The 20,771-nt window shown below is 55.1% G+C and overlaps 1 protein-coding gene across 5 annotated transcripts in view; it reads left to right on the top strand.

Annotated features, from left to right (window-relative positions):
• LOC101550623 (sodium/hydrogen exchanger 9B1) overlaps positions 1 to 20,525 on the top strand; it is a 38,381-nt gene extending 17,856 nt beyond the window's left edge. For 4 of the 5 annotated variants that reach the window (XM_055141346.1, XM_055141347.1, XM_055141348.1 and 1 more), the window contains 6 exons: positions 3,251 to 3,426; positions 7,443 to 7,549; positions 8,084 to 8,233; positions 14,150 to 14,258; positions 15,763 to 15,899; positions 20,292 to 20,525. In XM_055141346.1, the coding sequence (XP_054997321.1) occupies positions 3,251 to 3,426; positions 7,443 to 7,549; positions 8,084 to 8,233; positions 14,150 to 14,258; positions 15,763 to 15,899; positions 20,292 to 20,507 (895 nt within the window). In that variant the 3' untranslated portion in view covers positions 20,508 to 20,525. Of the gene's footprint in view, positions 1 to 3,250; positions 3,427 to 7,442; positions 7,550 to 8,083; positions 8,234 to 8,866; positions 8,995 to 9,349; positions 11,641 to 14,149; positions 14,259 to 15,762; positions 15,900 to 20,291 lie in introns of those variants that run through there. The other variant, XR_008630639.1, reaches the window with a different exon arrangement.
• The last annotated feature ends 246 nt before the right edge of the window (positions 20,526 to 20,771 follow it).

Raw genomic sequence — 20,771 nt, 5'->3', positions numbered from 1 at the left:
TGCGGTGACGGTGCCTGCTGTGTGCCGGGCGTGCGGTGACGGTGCCTGCTGTGTGCCGGGCGTGTGGTGACGGTGCCTGCTGTGTGCCGGGCGTGTGGTGACGGTGCCTGGTCTGTGCCGGGCGTGCGGTGACGGTGCCTGCTGTGTGCCAGGCGTGCGGTGACGGTGCCTGCTGTGTGCCAGGCGTGCGGTGACGGTGCCTGCTGTGTGCCGGGTGTGCAGTGATGGGTGCCTGGTCTGTGCCGGGCGTGCGGTGACGGTGCCTGCTGTGTGCCGGGCGTGCGGTGACGGTGCCTGCTGTGTGCCGGGCGTGCGGTGACGGTGCCTGGTCTGCATGTGTGTCTAGACAAGCTGCTGCTGCTGCTTCTTTCCTCACTGAAGCCCCATGAGACACACAGTTACCAAGCCGTCCACTGGGTGTCAGCCGCACAGTGTCCATCACCGCCCCTTCACCAGCACACTTCCTCGTAGAGAAGCTTCCTGTTCCCTCCCCGTTGCCCGGTGCTGCCTGGCCGCGCTTTGCTAACACACTGTGCCTCCATTTCTCGCTCGCTCTTGGCCTGTCGCACCTGTGGAGTTCTGTGTTATGTATGCTGGCGTGGCTTTGTACACCGTGTAGAGACATAAAAGCGAGCACAGTGCCACTGTTCCCTCCGCCTCTGTTTCTCCTCGCACCCGAGTTCTTCACACTCTGGTCTCTAACCGCCGTGCGAGGCCCGAGCTCTGTGCAGCTTTCATGCTTAGTTGGTATTTTTTTCAGAGGGGCCCTGCCAAGTCGGCCCAGGGCTGGAGGAGCACTCCTGGCGATCCTTGCCCACAGGGCGAGGCCCAACACGCGGTGCTGTGCCGAGTGGTCCTGCAGGACCAGGGCTGGGCCCTTGACCCAGCTCTAGTTCCAACCCACTTAGCTGCTTCTCCGTTTCCCCATTTCAGTTCATTTTATAAGACTGTTCCACCATTGCGTGGGCAGTTGGGATTTTTTATATTTTTGTGTGTGTGGAAGCCATGCCTGGGAGTGGCGGTGCCAGTGGTGGGACCCGGGTTCCCCAACACACAAAGAGCCTGTGCTCCGCAGTTTAGACACCTGCTGGCCAAGCCCATGGATCCTTAAGTGATTTTTACTTTAAAATGCCTCAGGCGTGTGTCAGTGTGTAGTCTGACGGAGTGTGTGCCTCAGGCGTGTGTCATTGTGTAGAGTCTGACAGAGTGTGTGCCTCAGGTGTGTGTCAGTGTGTAGTCTGATAGAGTGTGTGCTTCAGGCGTGTGTCAGTGTGTAGAGTCTGACAGAGTGTGTGCCTCAGGTGTGTGTCAGTGTGTAGAGTCTGACAGAGTGTGTGCCTCAGGCGTGTGTCAGTGTGTAGAGTCTGACAGAGTGTGTGCCTCAGGTGTGTGTCAGTGTGTAGAGTCTGACAGAGTGTGTGCCTCAGGTGTGTGTCAGTGTGTAGAGTCTGACAGAGTGTGTGCCTCAGGCGTGTGTCAGTGTGTAGAGTCTGACAGAGTGTGTGCCTCAGGTGTGTGTCAGTGTGTAGAGTCTGACAGAGTGTGTGCCTCAGGCGTGTGTCAGTGTGTAGTCTGACAGAGTGTGTGCCTCAGGCGTGTGTCAGTGTGTAGAGTCTGACAGGGTATGTGCCTCAGGCATGTGTCAGTATGTAGAGTCTGACAGAGTGTGTGCCTCAGGTGTGTGTCAGTGTGTAGTCTGACAGAGTGTGTGCCTCAGGCGTGTGTCAGTGTGTAGTCTGACAGAGTGTGTGCCTCAGGCGTGTGTCAGTGTGTAGAGTCTGACAGAGTGTGTGCCTCATGTGTGTGTCAGTGTGTAGAGTCTGACAGAGTGTGTGCCTCAGGTGTGTGTCAGTGTGTAGTCTGATGGAGTGTGTGCCTCAGGCGTGTGTCAGTGTATAGCGTCTGACGGAGTATGTGCCTCGTGTGTGTCACCGTCTAGAGTCTGTCAGAATGTGTGCCTCAGTGTATGTCAGTGTATAGAGCCTTAAATAATGTGTGTCTCATGTGTGTGTCAGTGGGTAGAGTCTATCAGAGTGTGTGCTTCATGTGTGTGTCACTGTGTAGAATCTGAGAGTGTGTGCCTTATGCGTGTGTCACCACTTAGAGTCTGACAGAGTGGGTGCATCGTGTTAGTCAGTGTGTAGAGTCTGACAGCGTGTGTGCCTCATGCGTGTGTCACCGCCTAGAGTCTGACAGAGTGGGTGCCTCATGTGTGTGTCAGTGTGTAGAGTCTGACAGCGTGTGTGCCTCATGCGTGTGTCACCGCCTAGAGTCTGACAGAGTGTGTGCCTCAGGTGTGTGTCAGTGTGTAGAGTCTGACAGAGTGTGTGCCTCATGTGTGTGTCAGTGTGTAGAATCTGAGAGTGTGTGCCCCATGCGTGTGTCACCACTTAGAGTCTGACAGAGTGGGTGCATCGTGTTAGTCAGTGTGTAGAGTCTGACAGCGTGTGTGCCTCATGCGTGTGCCACCGCCTAGAGTCTGACAGAGGTCTCATTTGCTAATTTCTCTTTTCACTCAACAGGACTCCTGAGGAGGGGGGGAGAGAGCTCAAGGGGAGAGTCATTCGTGTTAGAAAATGTTGGTTAAGGGCCTGAGCGATAGTATAGTGGCCGGTGGCAGATGCTTCTATTAAGGAAAGTCTCCTGCATGTTTTGCTTCTTACGAGGTTATCTTTTAGCAAAGGACATTTTATGTGTTTCCTTAATTTGACATGCTGAGTTGCATCCAGTTTCCTGGTGGATCCATCCTGCACTCCCCTCTGTTGTTCCTTCCAGAACGTTCACCTCTGTGCCCCGTAAGATTATTTACGTCTGTGTCCCCTGCTTGTCCTTTTGCAGCACACACTGGGCTTTCTCGTCTGCCTTGCCCACGCTTCACCTAAGATCACAGCATCTTTCTGTTTCCCGGCAGTCGATGGCTGTTTTCTAAGCCCCGTGTTAAACTGTGACGGCCTTGTACAGTCCGTTTCCGAGACTGTGATTCCCAGTCACCCCCAGCGCACACTCGCTGGGTCGGTCCTGACTGGGCCCCGGGACAGGCTAGGTTTCCCGTGCACGCCTGCCTGCTTCCCAGCGAGCTGTCCCCGTCTCCCTAGCTCTCCCTTCAGAGGACGCAGGGCCGGGACTGGGGCGGGTCGCCCTCTGGGTGCGGCCTGGACGGTGCTGTGAGAGGTCCCGTGGCCGCCGTGGGTCCCTTGTGCCGCCTGCCGGCTCCCGGGCGTGCCCGTCGGTTTGAGGGTGTTCCTTTCAGTTTTGTAGTGGGCGCCGTCTCGCCGGCGGTGGTCGTGCCGTCCATGATCATGCTGCAGGAGAAGGGCTACGGCATCCAGAAAGGCATCCCCACCTTGCTCATGGCCGCCAGCAGCCTGGACGACATCCTGGCCATCACCGGCTTCAACGTCTGCATCAGCCTGATCTTCTCCACAGGTACGCGGCCGCCCGCCTGCCGCCCGGGCTCCTCCTTGTTTCTTTTTGGTGAAGCAAGACAGTTTTCACTGCATGAGACGCACTGCGAGCACGGGCTTCTCTGGAGAGGAGAAGGCGAGAGACCAGAGACAGGCAAGAGGGAGACGTGCTCGAGGGGGAGCACGGCGTGAGGAGCCCCAGGTGGAGGGGTTGGGCGCCCCCTCCAGGTGGTTTCAGCCGGAGTTCTCTGCACCGTGGGGTGAACCCGGGCATTGCCACAGGACAGCTTTGCCCTGCCAAGGCCTCCTCGCCGCCCGCTGGGGCCTTTGACAGGGCCCTGCTGACTTCACGCGCGCCGAGAACTGGCCACAGCTGGTTCTTTGCAGGAAGCTAGTTCTGGCCAGAGGAGACATGTCGGCCGGCTGAGGGACCTCCCTCGACCCACAGTGTTTCATCCTCATGACCAGGGCTGCCAGTGGGCTTCTGAGCCCATCCCATGGCTGAGTCCACTCAGGGGCTCCGGCTGTATGTCCCGTGGCTGTGTCCGCTCCCGGGCTCCGGCTGTGTGTCTCGTGGCTGTGTGTCTGCTCACGGGCTCCGGCTGTGTGTCCTGTGGCTGTGTCTGCTCACGGGCTCTGGCTGTATGTCTCGTGGCTGTGTGTCTGCTCACGGGCTCTGGCTGTATGTCCCGTGGCTGTGTCTGCTCACGGGGTCAACTGTATGTCCCGTGGCTGCAGCAGAGCGACTGGGGCAGCAGTGTCACTGATGTCTCGGGCACGTGGTGTTTCTGGCTGTCACCAGGGAGCACTGTGTGCTGACCGCTGTCCGGACAGCTGTGCGCACTGTCTGCTGTGCCTGCACCGGCCTGACCCCAGGGAGCACTCGACACGTTATGTTGGTTCAGGTATGTGGTTCCGTGAGTCACTGTTTACGGAAGCTGCGGCTCCCGCCCGGCTTGCAGGGACTGTTGTCTGCCTTGGCAGCTGTGCACTGTGGGCCCAGCCCCAGCCAGGACCGATGTTCGTGACTGGAAGTTTACATCCCGCCGCCCACTGCATCGCCACCCCCACAGCTCCCACCCCCGCCTGGTCTCCGTGTCACGGAGCTGGTCTGGGTTTGGCGTTTGTGCATCCTTCGCTGTTTCATTTGTGAGAGCCCACGTGTAAACAAGATCCCCCCCCTCCCGCCATTTCTCTTGGCCGTATTTCACTTAGTATATGCTCCCCTAGTGGAGAATCCCCGTCTCCCTCTGCAGCCCACAGCTTCTAGCCCTCGCCCACCCGGGGCACTGGGGAGCGTGCGGGTGCCTTTGTCTGTTCAGATGAAGGCCTTTGCGCCCTGTGGGGAAGACCCAGAAGAGGAATCTCATCACTCTGCAGAAATTGTGAAAGTCAATATTGAGCCTTATTTAAATATGTTTTAGTTATCAGCAAGGTTTGGAATTCAATTCTGTATTTTTGAAGCTCCAAAGTATTTTGAAGTTGAAAAGTAATAGGATATATGCATATATATGTATGAACATATACATATATGTTCATACTAAACATATAATTTTTTTTAAAGTCATAATAGGGGCTGGAGCAATAGCACAGGCAGGGAGGGCGTTTGCCTTGCACACGGCTGACCCGGGTTCGATTCCCAGCATCCCATATGGTCCCCTGAGCACTGCCAGGAGTAATCCTGAGTACAGAGCCAGGAGTGACCCCTGAGCATCACGGGGTGAAACACAAAAAGAAAAAATAAATAAAGTCATGATATTGGGGCGACAGGGGTGTCGCCCTGTGGTCACGTGAGCCTGAGTAGCTGCCACCACGCACAGAGCCATATTCCGTGTTACATGGGATATACATGATACGTAAAGCACGGGCAGATAAGGAAACAGTCATATTCCCAGGAATAATGACTCTGAGTCTTTTGGCGTGAGCCCCCCGCCCCTGCTCTGCCTTCTCTCTCCCCGGCTTTCACTCAGCCCTGCAGAATGGCTGAGCATGTCCCAGACTTTCTCCTGACCTGAGTTGTCTCTCGCTGACCGAACAGAAGCATGTTAGCATGTTAGCTGCTCTTTGGTAAATAATGTGTCCGTGTCGTTCTCCAGCCTCCCTGGCGTGTCCGTGTGGTCCTGGGGGCCAGAGGCCCCACTAGGGCCCCCGTGCCAGGCACTGCCTCATCCCGGGCCCCTTACGGTCTCTCCGACACGCCTGGTCCTCTGTTTGCTGGTGTCCAGCGAGCTGCGCCATGACCTGTTGGGAGTTGATGCTGACGCCAGTGCCCGCTATTAGGGTAACGCCTGCGTCGCACATCTTACGGCCGAGGAATCAGAGCTGACTCTAGTGCCGGGCTTCTCCCAGACATGGCTCGGGGTCCCGGGGGTTGGTGCTCACCGGGCTGTGCTCGTGCTGCTACGCAGGGTCCGTAGGTTCCCCGGTACTGGCGCCAGCAGGGTGATCCTGGGCAGCAGCACTGTCCCCTCGTCAGAAGCACCGCCCCGGGAATGTCAGCTGCGGGGTGCTCCTGGGACCAGGCTGGAGACGGGGAGCACTGGCACCAGAGCCCACGGTGCGAAGGGACAAACCCGGGGAAGCATGGGGTGGACAGGGGCCAGCTCCGTGGGCGGCCCAGAAGGGCCAGCCGGGTCTGAGTCTCAGCCAGGCTGCTGGCCAAGGCCGTCTCCCGAGGGAGCACTTTTCCAAACGCCCAAATCCCACAGAACGGACACGAGGCACGTGGCCCGGGGACCAAACCCGGGGCCTCGCCCGGAGGGACACGCCCTGGCCCTCTGAGCTGCGCCCAGGGTGGGCTCGGCCCGTGGGCAGGCCCGTGGGGGGCCTGAGGCGGGGCTCGGACCCTGCCTGGGAGGGCGGCCCGAGGGCTGTGAATCAGGGCCTTGGCTACGGAAAACGGAAGGTTCCACTTTCCAGATGGAGCAGTGTCCCGGCGGCCCGGGAGGGAGCTCCCCGGGCTCTGCTCCTCTGCCCTGGCCCTGCTCCCTCTCCGGTGCTCTCTGGAGTTGTGTGGAAGCTTCTAGACTCCTGAGCTGGTGTCTGCAGGGCAGGGAGTGTCTCGGTTCTCATTCCAGCGTCTTGCTGTGGTCTCTCTTCGTTTTTGTTATGTTTCATGCCAAGATGTTTAGAAAGCACGTATTTACATTCCTGACTGGCCTAAGTACACAGAGCATCACCGTTCTTTTCGTGATTTCAGATTATTTTTTAACTTGCCACCGTGAGCTACAGATTTGGATAACATAAAAAAAAAAAAATAAAGAACATTGGAAACGCAGCTGAATTGTCCCCGGCTTGACCCGGGGGTGAGCCTCTGAGGAGATGCTGCTAGGCTGCTTTTTAGAACAGTTTGTCTCCTCTCACAAAACTACATCAGAGGGGCCAGAGAAATAGGACAGCGGGGAGGGCGTTTGCTTGCACAGTGCAGACCTGGGTTCGATCCCTGGCATCCCATGGGGTCCCCCAAGCACCGCCAGGAGTGCAGAGCCAGGAGGAGGCCCTGAGCATTGCCAGGGGTGACCCCCAAAAAGGCCAAAAATCTTAAAAAAGTTAAAATAATGATATTACGTCAGAGAAAGCGTGCCGCAGGCCCTGTGCTCTGCCGGCGTCCCCGGCTCGCCTCCCCGCCCCCCCTGCCCCAGCGGACACGGGGCTCCTGGCTGCTCTGCTGTCTGGTCTCCTTATCTGAGTGTGTGTATGTGACAATTGCTTTCACGTACGCATTCTTAAATCTGCAGATTTTTCCTGTTTCTAATTGCTCAAGGTCCACTTTCGGGCCGGAGCAACAGCACGGCAGGGAGGGCGTTTGCCTTGCACGTGGCCGACCCAGGTTCAATTCCCAGCATCCCATATGGTCCCCTGAGCACCGCCAGGGGTAATTCCTGAGTGCATGAGCCAGGAGTAACCCCTGTGCATCGCCAGGTGTGACCCAAAAAGAAAAAAAAAGAAGGTCCACTTTCACCTATTTGTTTGATTATTTATTTGTTCCTTCCTCTGCGAGCGGCCTGGATGTCACAGCTGTCCCCGTCTGCCCCGCAGGTAGCATCGTGCACAACATCCTGAGTTCTCTCCGGGACATAGTCATTGGTGTGCTGATAGGAGCTGTCTTGGGAATTTTCGTTCGATATTTTCCAAATAGAGAGCAGGTAAATAAAAACATGAACCCGTATTTACTGGGATGGTCGCAAGCGTTTCTGAAACAGGCATTTCCTGTTTCGCTCCCCTTCCCCAGAATCAGTTTCCCACACCTGCTCTCTGCTTCAGACCGAGCACGGCTGTGGGGGGAGCCGCCCCGGGGCCCCAGTGCCCACCTCCTGGTGGGTGTTAAGGACTGTCAGGGAAGCCGGCTTGGCTCAGAACCAGGCAGCGCTGGGTCCCGGCAGAGGAGCGGGCTCGGGGCCGAGCGTATGTGTGCGTGCAGGGGCCCTCGTTTTGGTTTCGGTCCCAGGCGACCTGGCCCCAAGCCAGGTATGGCCCGAAACAAATGTTTTTAGCAGTGATGTGTGAGGACATCTCCCCGCACAGAGAGGTGTAGAATCAAACACAGCGGTCGCCAGCCTTGCCAGCCAGGGTTTGCTGGAAGGGTCTCAGGACGGGCAGAGGGCAGGCTCCGGAGCAGGGGCGGGGGGCTGCAAGCCTCCCCCGCCCGCACGCACTCCCTCCCTCCCGCTCTCCCCCAGGATCACGTGCACCTGAAGAGGGCCTTCCTGATCCTCGGCCTCTGCGTCTCCGCCGTCCTGGGCAGCAACCGCGTGGGCCTGCACGCCGCGGGAGGCCTCTGCACGCTGGTGCTCACCTTCATGGCCGGGATGAGCTGGGCCTCAGAGAAGGTGAGTGTGCCCACTCCCGCCCGCAGGACGAGCCTGCAGGTGGGGCCCGTCCTGTCGGGCCTTGTTCGTCCCAGGGCCTGACGGGCGCCTGCACCGTTCATGGACTTACAATGTGGTTCTGAAGTGCACGAGTGTGTCCTCGTGCGAGAGGAAAGGGCCGCTGAGGAATCAGATGCGCGCGGACGTGGCTGGAGAGAGGACAGTGGTCAGGGCCATGGGGGCAGCCTCGGGTCCTTCCACTGACCGCCCCCCGCCCCACGGCCTGCTGAGCCACTTGTTGCTGGGAACGGCCCCGGGGACCCCTCCCATCGGCCGCTGGCCTCGCCCGGGTCCCTATTGGCCACTGCAGGCCACATCCCCGCGGCCCTGCTGCTGGCGTCTGCGCCTCCCCGTGTCCTCCCAGGGACCCCGCTCCGAGGAGCTTCCGTCTTGAATGACTGCCACCCAGTCGGTGGGGGTGAACGATGGTTTTTGGGTCCCACCAGGGGTGCCCAGGAGCTACTCGTGGTGTCTGGGGCGGAGCCGGGGCCTCGTCATGCAGAGCCCTTGGGGCCTTCTCCCTAGCCCTCAAGTGTGGTTTTTTTTTTCTCTTTTTGTGTTTTTGTTTCTGGACCACACCTGGTGGTGCTAAAGGTTTACGCCCGGGTCTGCTCTCAAGAATCACTCCTAGTGACCTCAGGGACCCTGTGGGATGCGGGGATCAAACCCAGGTCAGCTGCGTGCAATCACACGCTTCTTACCGCTCCCTGCCAGCTATGTAGGTGAGTCCTACGTAGTTACAGTAGTAGTAGTGGTTAGTATTATGCAAGTGTTACCGAGTAGTCCTAACTGCTCGGTTACAGCAAACCTTGGTGATATCACTGATGAACTCTTGGTGGGCGAGGAACTTGTGAACCTTTGTCGTTATTTACATTTACACTTCTCTGGTAGGGATACAAGTTCTGTTGATTTTTTTTTTTTACTACCAACTCACATTCTTTGCCCAGTTTTAATTGATTGATTTGCCCTTTTTGTTTCTGATTCTAGAGTTTCACTATGTTAGGACTAGTATTTTTGCTATGTGTATATTGCATATTGCCGACTGTCTATCTTCACTCCCATTCCTTCCCATTCCAGTCGTCGCATGATGTTCTCAAGGGTGGCACTGAAGAGTTTCGGTGAAATGGTATCACCCTGCCGCACCCCTCTCTTTACGTCAATGATCACTTCCTTGTAGAATGGTGAGATCCAGGTGGTGAATCCACAATACAGCTCGAGGAGGATTTTGATATAATGAGTTTGAATGCCCTGTTTGGCCAGGGCTTCAATGACCGCCTCAGTCTCAACAGAATCGAAGGCCTTCTTTAAGTCGATGAATGTCAGACAGAGCAGCATCTTGAACTCTCGTGAAACTTCAGTGAGTTTGGTCACTGTGTGGATATGATCTATCGTGCTGAATCCCCTTCGGAACCCAGCTTTCTCGCATGGTTGTCCTTCGTCTAGTGTTCTGCCTATTCTATTCAGGATGACACGAGTGAACAACTTGTAGACGACAGACAGCAGGCAGATTGGGCGATAGTTGCCGATGTCGTGGGTGTCTCCCTTCTTGTACAACAGAACGGTCCTACTGCTTTTCCACTGGGACAGAACCTTGCATTCAGACAGGTAGCGTGTGAAGAGTTGGGCCAGTGTATTGATGAGTACTGGGGGCAGATTCTTCAGGTGTTCGGGTCTGACCTTGTCCGGACCAGGTGCTGTTCGAGTCTTTACCAGCGAAATGGCGTGTCGGATTTCAGAAGGGAGAACATTGGGAATGACATATCCATCCTGCGGAATTTGGTATGTGGGCAGGTGGACATGGCTGTCAAAGAGATCCAAATAGAAGTCATAAATAATCCTCTCCATTGCCCTTCTGGAAGATGTGATAGATCCATCAGGACGTCGGAGGGCAGTCATCTTGGTCTTATAGTTGGCGAAGGACAGGCGAGCGTTGCGAATACTTTTCCTGGCTTCTGCTGCACTGGCCAACACTGCTGCTCTTCTCTCTTTGAGGTCTTCCTTTATCGCTTCTCTGCACAGCTTTGTGAGCTGGGACGTTAGCTTGTGGTTGCCTGAGGCTCGCGCCAAACCACGTTGGCGAATGAGCTCGAGAGTTTCCGAAGACAGGTGTCTGTTTGTGGCTTTCTCACTCTCGGCATTCTTCGTACAGACATGGAGGTGCTGAACCAGTTGATCGTATTCCTCGTCGATGTTGTCAAGGACGGCATCTTCCCACGTTGCTGCAGTAGTGCCAAAGAGCTCCCAGTTGGTGGTCATTCTGGGAGTTGCCTTCTTAGACTTAAATTTTTAAGACTTTTCTCCCCGCTCTGTGAAGTAGAATTTCACACGAAGGAGTTGGTGGTCCGGTCCTGTTTGGAATTTTGGGACAACAGCGACATCGGTCAGGCAAAACCTTTGATTGAATATGATGTGGTCAATTTCATTGTGGAACTGTCCACCAGGAGACTACCATGTCCAGTGTTTAGATTCAGCCTCCTGGAACTGTGAGTTACCATGGATGGTCTTGGTCCACATGATGAATTCAGAGTCTCTAACCCTGATTGTTCCATTCTAGGCCATGGGTCCCAATGTGGAGCTCTTCAGGCGACCTTCTCGGACCTATCGTGGCATTAAAATGGTTGGCAGTTACACCACCTCCACTTCGCTGATGACATAGTTCTCATAACGCCAAACATTAGCCAAGCGGCACAAATGCTGGCCGACTTCGACCACGAGTGTGGAAAGGTCGGATTGCAGCTGAATCTTAACAAGACGATGCTCATGAAAGACGAACTAGTCCCTGACGCTCCATTTGCTCTCAATGGAACGAACATCTCTGAATGCAGCAGCTATGTGTACCTGGGTTGAGAACTCAACAGGAGGAATGACTTGGTGCCAGAACTGCGCAGGAGGAAGAGAGCAGCGTGGAATGCATTCAAGAGCGTCGAAGAGGTGGTTAAGAGGACAAAGAACCTCCGATTCCGGGCACATCTTTTCCATTCCACCATTCTTCCTGCACTAACATATGCCTCAGAGACCTGGGCCCTATGCAAACAGGATGAGAACGCTATTCGGGTATCCCAAAGAGGAATCGAAAGAGCTATGCCGGGAATATCATGTCTCACTCAAGTGAGAGAAGGAATCCGGAGTTCTGACCTCCATCGACAGTCAAGAATCAGGGAAGCTGTCTCATTTGCCAAGGCATCAAAAATCAGATGGGCCGGTCATGTAATGCGATTCAGAGACGACCGCTGGACTAGAGCTGTTACCTACTGGATTCCACGGGACGTCAGAAGACCTCGTGGCCGCCCACCAACTAGATGGTCAAATTTCTTTGTCAAATCCCTGAATGAATGATTTGAGGCTCTTCCTGTTCCTGGAGCAAGCAGGTATCATTGGGCTGCACTAGGGACAAATGGAGACGTTACTGGCGCCCAAAGATCAATGGGACTACAAGTGATACAAGTGATATAAGTATATTGCATATATCATTTGCTCATCATCAGCTTTATGATGTCTTTCGTGTGGAAATAGAATTTTACATAGTCGAACTATCAAGGTTGTTTAATTTTTTTTTTTTACTTTATTTAAACACCGTGGTTTACAAGGCTGTTCATAATGCCGTTGTTTGGGCATTCAGTGCTCCAACCCCGATCCCACCACCAGTGTGGCCTTCCCTCCGCCGCTGTCCCCAACTTCCCACCCACCCCCTAGCCTGTCCCCCCCCCCAGCAGTCACACAGTAATTCATTTTACATTGCTTGTTACAACATATGGCTAGCAGAATTGTAAAAAGTACCTCAGTAAAAGGAAACTTGTGAAAATCGTTGTATCTCTCCGAGGGTGCTGAAGGCCTGGACCAGGGCTGTTCGATGCTGGCTGAGCCTTCCGTGGTTCTGTTTCTGTTGGGTCGAGTTGGCTTGTGTTGATTTCCCACCTGACTGGTGTGACCCTCCCAGGGAGTCGGTCTTGTGGGAACTGGAGGTGTGCAGAAACCTCAGGGTCTGTGGGGCTGAGCGTGGCCGCGGGTGGAAGGAGGCCGCTCGCTCCACTCTGAGAACACCCCCGAGTTCCCAGCCGGTGTGCCTGGGACCTTTGCAGTTGGGCATCTCCACAGAGACGAGCCGTGAATCAGTGGAGTTGGCATGGCAACGGCCGCAGGGTGTGGATGCGGCTGACGGGGCCTCCCTCCTGCCTTCCTCCCTCCTGCCGACACCCCTGAGTTTTCAGCTGGAGTTTTCAGGCAGGCGTGGAACCATCAGGGGTATTTTTGACACGTTTTAAAAATGACTTCTTCCGGGGCTGGAGAGATAGCACAGCGGGTAGGGCGTTTGCCTTGCACGCGGCCGACCCAAGTTCGAATCCCAGCATCCCATATGGTCCCCTGAGCACCGCCAGGAGTAATTCCTGAGTGTAGAACCAGGAGTAACCCCTGTGCATCTCCGGGTGTGACCCAAAAAGCAAAAAAAAAAAAAAAAAAAAATGACTTCTTCCCCCGAGATAAAAGAACGATGAATCATTTTCCCTCGTGATTATCAAATATTTGGTCGGTTTTTGCCGATCTGGTTTTCTTGCGTTTGTGTGCAGTTCCTCTTGTGCGTGAAGGTGTGACCAGCTCGGAGGCAGAGGCGTTCCCTGCACGTGTGCAGTCCCGGGTCCAACCCCCGGCACCTCACACAAAACGAGACAGAGATCCAGACGCGTGTGCACGTTGAGACTCAGGAGTGTGGCGTGACGCGGGAGAGTTGCTCCTCTCGTCCTGAGCGGCCGCTTGACTGTCAGAGCGCGGCCTCTGACGCCTGCTCTCCAGCACACAGTTCCCCGCTGCAGGGGCCTGAGTGCCGGGACTCCTCACCGTATTCTTTATTACACAGATTTTAGAATCAGCACGAGAAGGTCCCGGCCCCAAAACTCTCATCATTATCTCATTTATTATCCAGTGAAATAACAATTATAAAGTAACTATAAAAACAAGCATTGCCAACTAGGTAAAGGAGACAGAACCCAGTGGAATTTCTGTACATGTTAAAGGAAACCAAACAGTAAGCAGAAGAGTTTTTCTTCTTCTTTTTTTTAATATTTATTTATTTATTTATTTATTTTTTGCCTTTTGGGTCACACCTGGCGATGCTCAGGGGTTACTCCTGGTTTTGCACTCAGGAATCATTCCTGGCAGTGCTCGAGAGACCATATGGGATGCCAGAAATCGAACCCAGGTCGGCTGCATGCAAGGCAAACGCCCTACCCGCTGTGCTATCACTCCAGTCCCCTCTTCTTCTTCTTTTTTTAATTAATCATTTGTTCCTCTTTAATTCATCAGAGCGATAGCACAGCAGGTAGGGCATTTGCCTTGCACGCGGCTGACCCGGGTTCGATTCCCAGCATCCATATGGTCCCCTGAGCACCGCCAGGGATAATTCCTGAGTGCAAAGCCAGGAGTAACCCCTGTGCAGAGCCAAGTGTGACTCAAAAAGCAAAATAATAATAATAATAATAAAAATAATAGCAGATCTCCCACAAGTTCCCTCGAGAGCGTGCGACACTCCCTGGAACTTCTTCCCGGGAGCTTTGGAGCCCCGAGGCTGTGCTTTGTTGGGGTGGGGGCTCCGGCCTCCCTGTGGCCCCTGAGTGCTGGGGTGGGGGCCGGGGGGCGCAGCCTGGAGTCTCTGCCTAGCCCAGCCCCTGACACAGGCGGACAAGGTGGCCAGTGCCGTGTGGCCGCACAGCGGGGTCAGCTTCTCCCCGTCCAAACCTGCCACAGTGCTCGAGTGACACCGTCACCTGCCCGTCACCACCGTCTTCACGTCGTCCCTGCGAGTCAGATGCCGCCAGCGTTTGACGGAGCTTCCGAGGCCCGGCCCGCGGGCCGCGGTTGACTGAGAGCAGCTCTCTCCCGCAGGTCAGCGTCCAGCACGTGATCGCCGTCGCCTGGGATGTCTTCCAGCCCCTCCTCTTCGGCCTGGTCGGGTCCGAAATCAACGTCTCAGCTCTAGACACGAATGCTCTCGGTAAGAATAATCAGAGCCACATCCCACTTGACCCAGCAATACCACTGCTGGGAATATATCCCAGAGGGGCAAAAAAGTACAGTCGAAACAACATCTGCACATGTATGTTCATCGCAGCACTGTTTACAATAGCCAGAATCTGGAAAAAACCCGAATGCCCCAGAACGGATGACTGGTTGAGGAAACTTTGGTACATCTATACAATGGAATACTATGCAGCTGTTAGGGAAAAGGAGGTTGTGAATTTTGTATTTAAGTGGATAGGCATGAAAAGTTTCATGCTGAGTGAAATGAGTCAGAAAGAGAGAGACAGACATAGAAAGATTGCACTCATCTATGGTATATAGAATAACAGAGTGGGAGACTAACACCCAAGAACTGTAGAAATAAGTACCAGGAGGTTGACTCCATGGCTTGGAGGCTGGCCTCACATTCTGGGGAAAGGGCAACTCAGAGAAGGGGTCACCAACTATAATGTAGTCGAAGGCCATGTGGGGGAAGGGAGTTGTGGGCTGAATGGGGGCTAGAGACTGAGCACAGTGGCCACTCAACACCTTTATTGCAAACCACAACAGCTAATTAGAGAGAGAGACAGAAGGGAATGCCCTGCCACAGTGGCAGGGTGGGATGGGGGGAGACGGGACTGGGGAGGGTGGAGGGATGCTGGGTTTACTGGTGGTGGAGAATGGGCACTGGTGAAGGGATGGATTCCCGAACTTTGTATGAGGGAAGCATAAGCACAAAAGTGTATAAATCTGTAACTGTACCCTCACGGTGATTCACTAATTAAAAATAAATAAATTTTAAAAAAAAGAATAATCAGAGCCACAAAAACACAACATTTTTGAGAAGAAACGAATGGTTTTTACTCTTTGTGGCACGTCTGAGAGCTCGGCTGGATGCGGGAACACCCGTTCTGTCCCTCAGCCTCCTGCGCTGTCGTAGCCAAAGACACCCCCACAGAGCCTCTCGTCAGGGCCCGGGAAGCGGGGAAGGGACAGCCGCGTCAGCACGTCTCCAGTGTTTCCTGCAGAGCTCAGAGCTCAGGGCTGATGCGCCCAGAGTTGAATAAATGCAGTGCGTCCTGTTTTTCACGACTGCCACCACCACCAGATAATCTCGTGCTTAATGACTCAATCACATCTACATTTTATGAATGTTATTCTTATTAAATGAAGACTCAGTCTTAAAGTAAATACATAAAGAAGTATGGGGCTCGAGAGAGCACAGCAGGGAGGACTCTTGCCGTGCACGCGGCTGACCTGGGTTTGATCCCCGCCATCCCATCGGGTCCCCTGAGCACCGCCGGGAGGAACTCCTGAGTGCAGAGCCCAGAGTAAGCCTTGAACAATGTCAGGTGCGGCCCAAAAGCAAACCAAAAAGACATGCAGAGGGTAATGGCCTTGAAGTGCTTCGAATGCTTCTACTAGGCCTGTGTGTAGGCCCAAGGAGCCGCCTCCTCCCAGACACTTGGTCACGTGCGTGTGTGTTTATTCCGCTGTAGGCACAGCTGTTGCTACCGTGATTTTGGCAGTATCGGCTCGAGTTTGCTTCACATTTTTATTGATGAGTTTTGCTGGTTTTAATATTAAGGAGAAAATATTCATTGCTTTAGCATGGCTTCCGAAAGCTACAGTCCAGGTAAGAACATACCAAGTCATTCTAAATATCTTTAACGTTGATGGTTTTTAAAAATATAATGGGGGGGCAGGCTGGAGTGATAGCACAGTGGTTGGGCGTTCGCTTTTCACGCGGCCGACCCCAGTTCGATTCCTCCGCCCTTCTCAGAGAGCCCGGCAAGCTACTGAGAGTATGGAGCCTGAGCAGCAGAGCCTGGCAAGCTACCCGTGCATATTGGATATGCCAAAGACAGTAACAACAAGTCTCTCAATGAGAGACGTTACTGGTGCCCGCTCGAGCAAATCGATGAGCAAGGGGGGGAGGGGGTGGGGCACTGGGACAGCAGGGAGGGCGCTTGCCAGGTAGGCAGCTGACTCAGGTTCCCACCTTGGCATCTCACATGCTCCCCTGAGCCCTGCTAGGAGCGATCCCTGAGCACAGAGCCAGGAGTCGGTCCTGAGCACAACTGACTTGGCCCCAAAACAAGCAAAGAAAAGTTCTAAATGAAAAACGTTATTCCTATCACAGAATTTAAGCTAATGCCTGTTAGGATGTTAATTAGTTATAATAACTTTATAATTTATGTAATCACCCAAAATTCTGTTATAAAACAAATTCTGTGATTGAAAGTATAATTTTAATGACAAATATTACCTAAATTTATTTTTTTTTAATTTCTTTCGCATAAAATACCGAAAAGTATACACCTGCAAATTTTAGTTACTCAATTTTGCAGAATATTATACAACTAAATCTTCCAACTTAAGAGTAGAAACACGGGCCAAAGGGCCAGGGCAGCAGGCCGGCATCTGCCTCACACACAGCCTGCCCGGGCTGATCTAGGGCACCCCTCGGGGTCCTCAAACCCAGCCAGCAGTGCTCCCTGAGTGCAGAGGCAGGACTGAGCTCTGAGCACCACCAGGAGGGGCCCAGAAGAGCAACCAGAGCAAACCAGGCGATAACTAAGGGTAGAAGCACTTGGTCTCGGTGAAATGTGTCTCTGCTCTCTGCGCCCTCCGCCACCAGGCTGTCCCTGACCTGCCGGCCGAGGTCGCCTGGGCTGGGCGGGGGTCAGCCCCAGCCGCAGGAGGGACCCCGGCGTTGGGTGAGCGCCGGAGCCGTGTAAGGAGCGAGCGAGGGGATAGTGATTGACCCTCTGGGCCAGCCGGCGGCCCGGGTGCAGCCGCGCCAGAGAGCACGCGTGGTGCTCCGGGAGGCCCGCCTCCAGCTCAGGCCAGAAAAGGAGAGAAGCCACAGGTCACTCCCACGGCGGGGAGGTCACCCAGGGGCTGGGGCGAAGGTCCGGCAGAGGCTCCGGGAGTCATCCCGGAACCACAGGGTGTAACCCTGGTCAGGACAGTTGTTCTTCAGTTTAACGTCTCGAATGAAAGCGAAGGCTGTAGCTCAGCAGGGACACCTGCCGTGCACGTGTGGGACCCGGGTCCCAGCCCAGCACCACACACACAAAGGCTGTAGCTCGGCAGGGACACCTGCCGTGCACGTGCGGGACGCGGGTCCCAGCCCAGCACCACACACACAAAGGCTGTAGCTCGGCAGGGACACCTGCCGTGCACGTGCGGGACCCGGGTCCCAGCCCAGCACCACACACACAAAGGGAGAGAAAAGGTGTTTTTAATACTTAAAACTGCTTAATCTGGTTTTGCTCCCCTGAAATTCCTTTCTCTGTTGTTACTGTGAGTTCCCATGCGACAGTTTCCGCCGCAGCAGGGCCCGAGAGTCGTAGGACAGGCAGGGCGCGTTGCCGTGCAAGCGGCCTGGGCTCGCCCCCCGCATCCCATTCGACCCCCCGGGCTCCGCCAGGAGTCAGCCCTGAGCATCTCCAGGTGTGGCCCCCAAGACCATATGTGTGTATGTGTGTGCGTGTGCGTGTGTGTATATGTGTGTGCGTGTGTGTATGTGTATGTGTGTGCGTGTGTGTATGTGTGTGCGTGTGTATGTGTGTGCGTGTGTATGTGTGTGCGTGTGTGTGTGCGTGTGTGTATGTGTGTGCGTGTGTATGTGTGCATGTGTGTATGTGTGCATGTGTGTATGTGTGTGCGTGTGTATATGTGTATATGTATGTGTGTGTGCGTGTGTGTATGTATGTATGTGTGTATGTGTGTATGTGTGTGCGTGTGTATGTGTGCGTGTGTATATGTGTGTGCGTGTGTGTATGTGTGTGCGTGTGTGTATGTGTGTATGTGTGTGCGTGTATGTATGTGTGTATGTGTGTGCGTGTGTGTATGTGTGTATGTATGTGCGTGTGCGTGTGTGTATGTGTGTGCATGTGTGTGTATGTGTGTGCGTGTGTATATGTGTGTATGTATGTGTGTTGTATGTGTGTATGTATGTGTGTGTGTGTTCCCGCAGCTTATTTCCGGATTGTGCTCACGAAGAGTTAGCACAGTTGGGAGAGCAGGCGTGGGCGGCTCTTCTTGAGGCCACGGGCCGTCACCCTGAGTTGCTGGGCCGCACGGACGCCCCCACTTGCAGGTGTGTTTTCTCTCTGCTGCCTTGTGGCGGTGGCCGTGGGGTGTGTCCTGGTCTCCCCCCAGCGCCGCCCACTGGGCTCACTGTGCTGTGCTCCGTCTGACCTTCACGGAGTGGCGGCAACCCTTGCTCTGCCCCTGGCCGGGGGTCAGCGCAGTGGGTCACGGCGTCTGTGCTCCGCGGCCCCACCCCGGGCCAGCTGAGACGCGCCACTGACCACTGGCCAGATGGAGCCACTCCACTGCCAGAGGCCGGGGCACGGCAGGGACCACTCAGGTCACCGACGATTTAAACTTCCAGTCCAGCTAAGACGTGACGCCTCCTCTGCCTTCTCCCCTCGCCCTTTCTCCTCTTCCTCTGTGTAACGGTTCTGGTGAAAATTAGGACGGAAAAGAGAAGGCGTAAAGAGGGAAATAAAGGACTCGGTTCACGAGTATAAGGTCCGGTCACTGCCTGGCTTTTTCTAAAGGGAGGATCACGGAGCTGCAGAGCTCAGACGGAGGCGAAGGCGCTGTGCCGGGGGGTCCTGGCTTGAGCCCCTGCACCCTGTGTGGTCCCCCAAGCACCACCAGGTGTGGCCGTGCCCCCCAAAAAATGGACATCGATTTGTTAGGTAGAAATTACTTGTCACCTTTTAAGAGTGCCCATGTAACATCATGGGCTTGCCCTGAGTAGTCACTGAGTTAAGGAGTATTAAAATTTTCAGAAAGGTGCTGGCCACGTGACAAATGCTATAAGTAGCACTGCACTGTGGCACTGTCATCCCGTTGTTCATCGATTTGCTCAAGCAGCACCTGCATTGTGGTGAGACTTGGTGTTACTGTTTTTGGCATAACCAATATGCCACGGGGAGCTTGCCAGGCTCTGCCGTGCAGCAAGATACTCTCGGTAGCTTGCCGGGCTCTCCGAGAGGGGCGGAGGAATCGAACCCAGGTTGGTCACGTGCAAGGCAGACGCCCTACCGGCTGTGCTATTGCTCCAGTTCATGCTGTAAGTATGTAAATATTATTGTTGTGAGCTCCCCCCATGCCTGGCAAGCTCCCCGTGGTGTATTCGATGTGCCAAAAAAGTAACAAGTCTCACCATGGAGACGTGACTGGTGGCGGGACGACAGTGCCACAGTGCAGACAGCGGGCATCCCTGTTATCACGTCAGCATCTGTCACGAGTCACTGTGTTCTGGGTTTGGTTTCGCTCTGTTCCTGCAGTTCTCTCATGCTGCCGCTTCTCCTGACGTGCAAGGCTTGCTGCAGTTGGTTTTCTGCCTGGCGTCTTTTTCTCCCCAGCCTCTCTCTTACTGGTTTGTGCTCACAAAAAGTTGTCACATAGTAACTGTACCAGTTTTAATCTCTGATTCCCTTAAATCGAGACATTCCTGGGTCAGAATGTCACTTGTCAAAAGTAGTATTTCTGCCCCTGATGCCGTTATTTTTCAGCTCCATAGACGATAAAGCATTTTGTTGTTGTTGTTGTCGTTGTTTAATTGCTAAACAACTGAACTTCATGCTTGGATTTAGTAAATAGAAGGAACGAAGATCAGCATGAAATTTCCCGTATGAAACCAGCAATAAAAAAGGCTGGGGAGTCCCTGGGGGGGCCCTTCCCTGACGGCTGGGGTCTGCGGGAGGCAGGGACCCCCGGCCCCGTGCCAGCCGGGCCGGCCTGCTGTGTCGTGGCCTTCAGGGGAGTTGCTGGGCGCCCGGGGGTGGAGTGGCCGACGCCAGCCTGCAGTGCGTCCCGCGGAGCCCCAGAAGCGCCAGTGTTAGCGCTGGCGGGTGGCAGCCAGCCTGCCGGGGCCCGCCCAGAGTTGGCCCCCCCCCCTCGGGCTCCACGCTTGGTGCTCGCCCGGTGCTAGTGTTGGCTGCGCTGGCGGAGCTCGGTGTGTCCACCCCTTCCTGACGGCCGCCCTTCCCCCCACGTGCAGGCTGTGCTCGGGCCGCTGGCCTTCGAGACCGTGAGGGCCATCAGCGCGACCGAGCTGGAGCACTACGCCATGGACGTGATGACCGTGGCCTTCCTGGCCATCCTGATCACGGCTCCCAACGGGGCGCTCATCATCGGCATCCTGGGGCCCAAAGTGCTCGAACGCCACGACCCGCGCGACTTCAAGTCAGAGCTGATGACAGTATTGCCTCATTAAAGTGTTTATTTCCTATCACGCGGCGGCTGCTTTTAATGAGTCACCCGACGGGGAAAACACCCGCAGGCCCGGGCCGGGAGGCACCTGCCTGTAGGGTCCAGGACCGAGCATCTGCCTGAGCTCCCGGGGGTCCCCGGGCCTTGACCCCCCAGTCCTGGCTCTCTGGGAACTGCAGGACGCCGAGCACCTCCCTGGGGCAGGAGCACAGCGGGGCTGCGAGTCCCCCCAGCGCCGACAGCCGTCGCGGGAGCACGAGCGGGTCAG

This window comes from Sorex araneus, chromosome 6, assembly GCF_027595985.1.
Source record: "Sorex araneus isolate mSorAra2 chromosome 6, mSorAra2.pri, whole genome shotgun sequence".
NCBI classification, from domain to species: domain Eukaryota; kingdom Metazoa; phylum Chordata; class Mammalia; order Eulipotyphla; family Soricidae; genus Sorex; species Sorex araneus.
The sequence above is the reverse complement of the archived record's forward strand: the minus strand, read 5'-3'. Positions and strand labels throughout refer to the sequence as shown.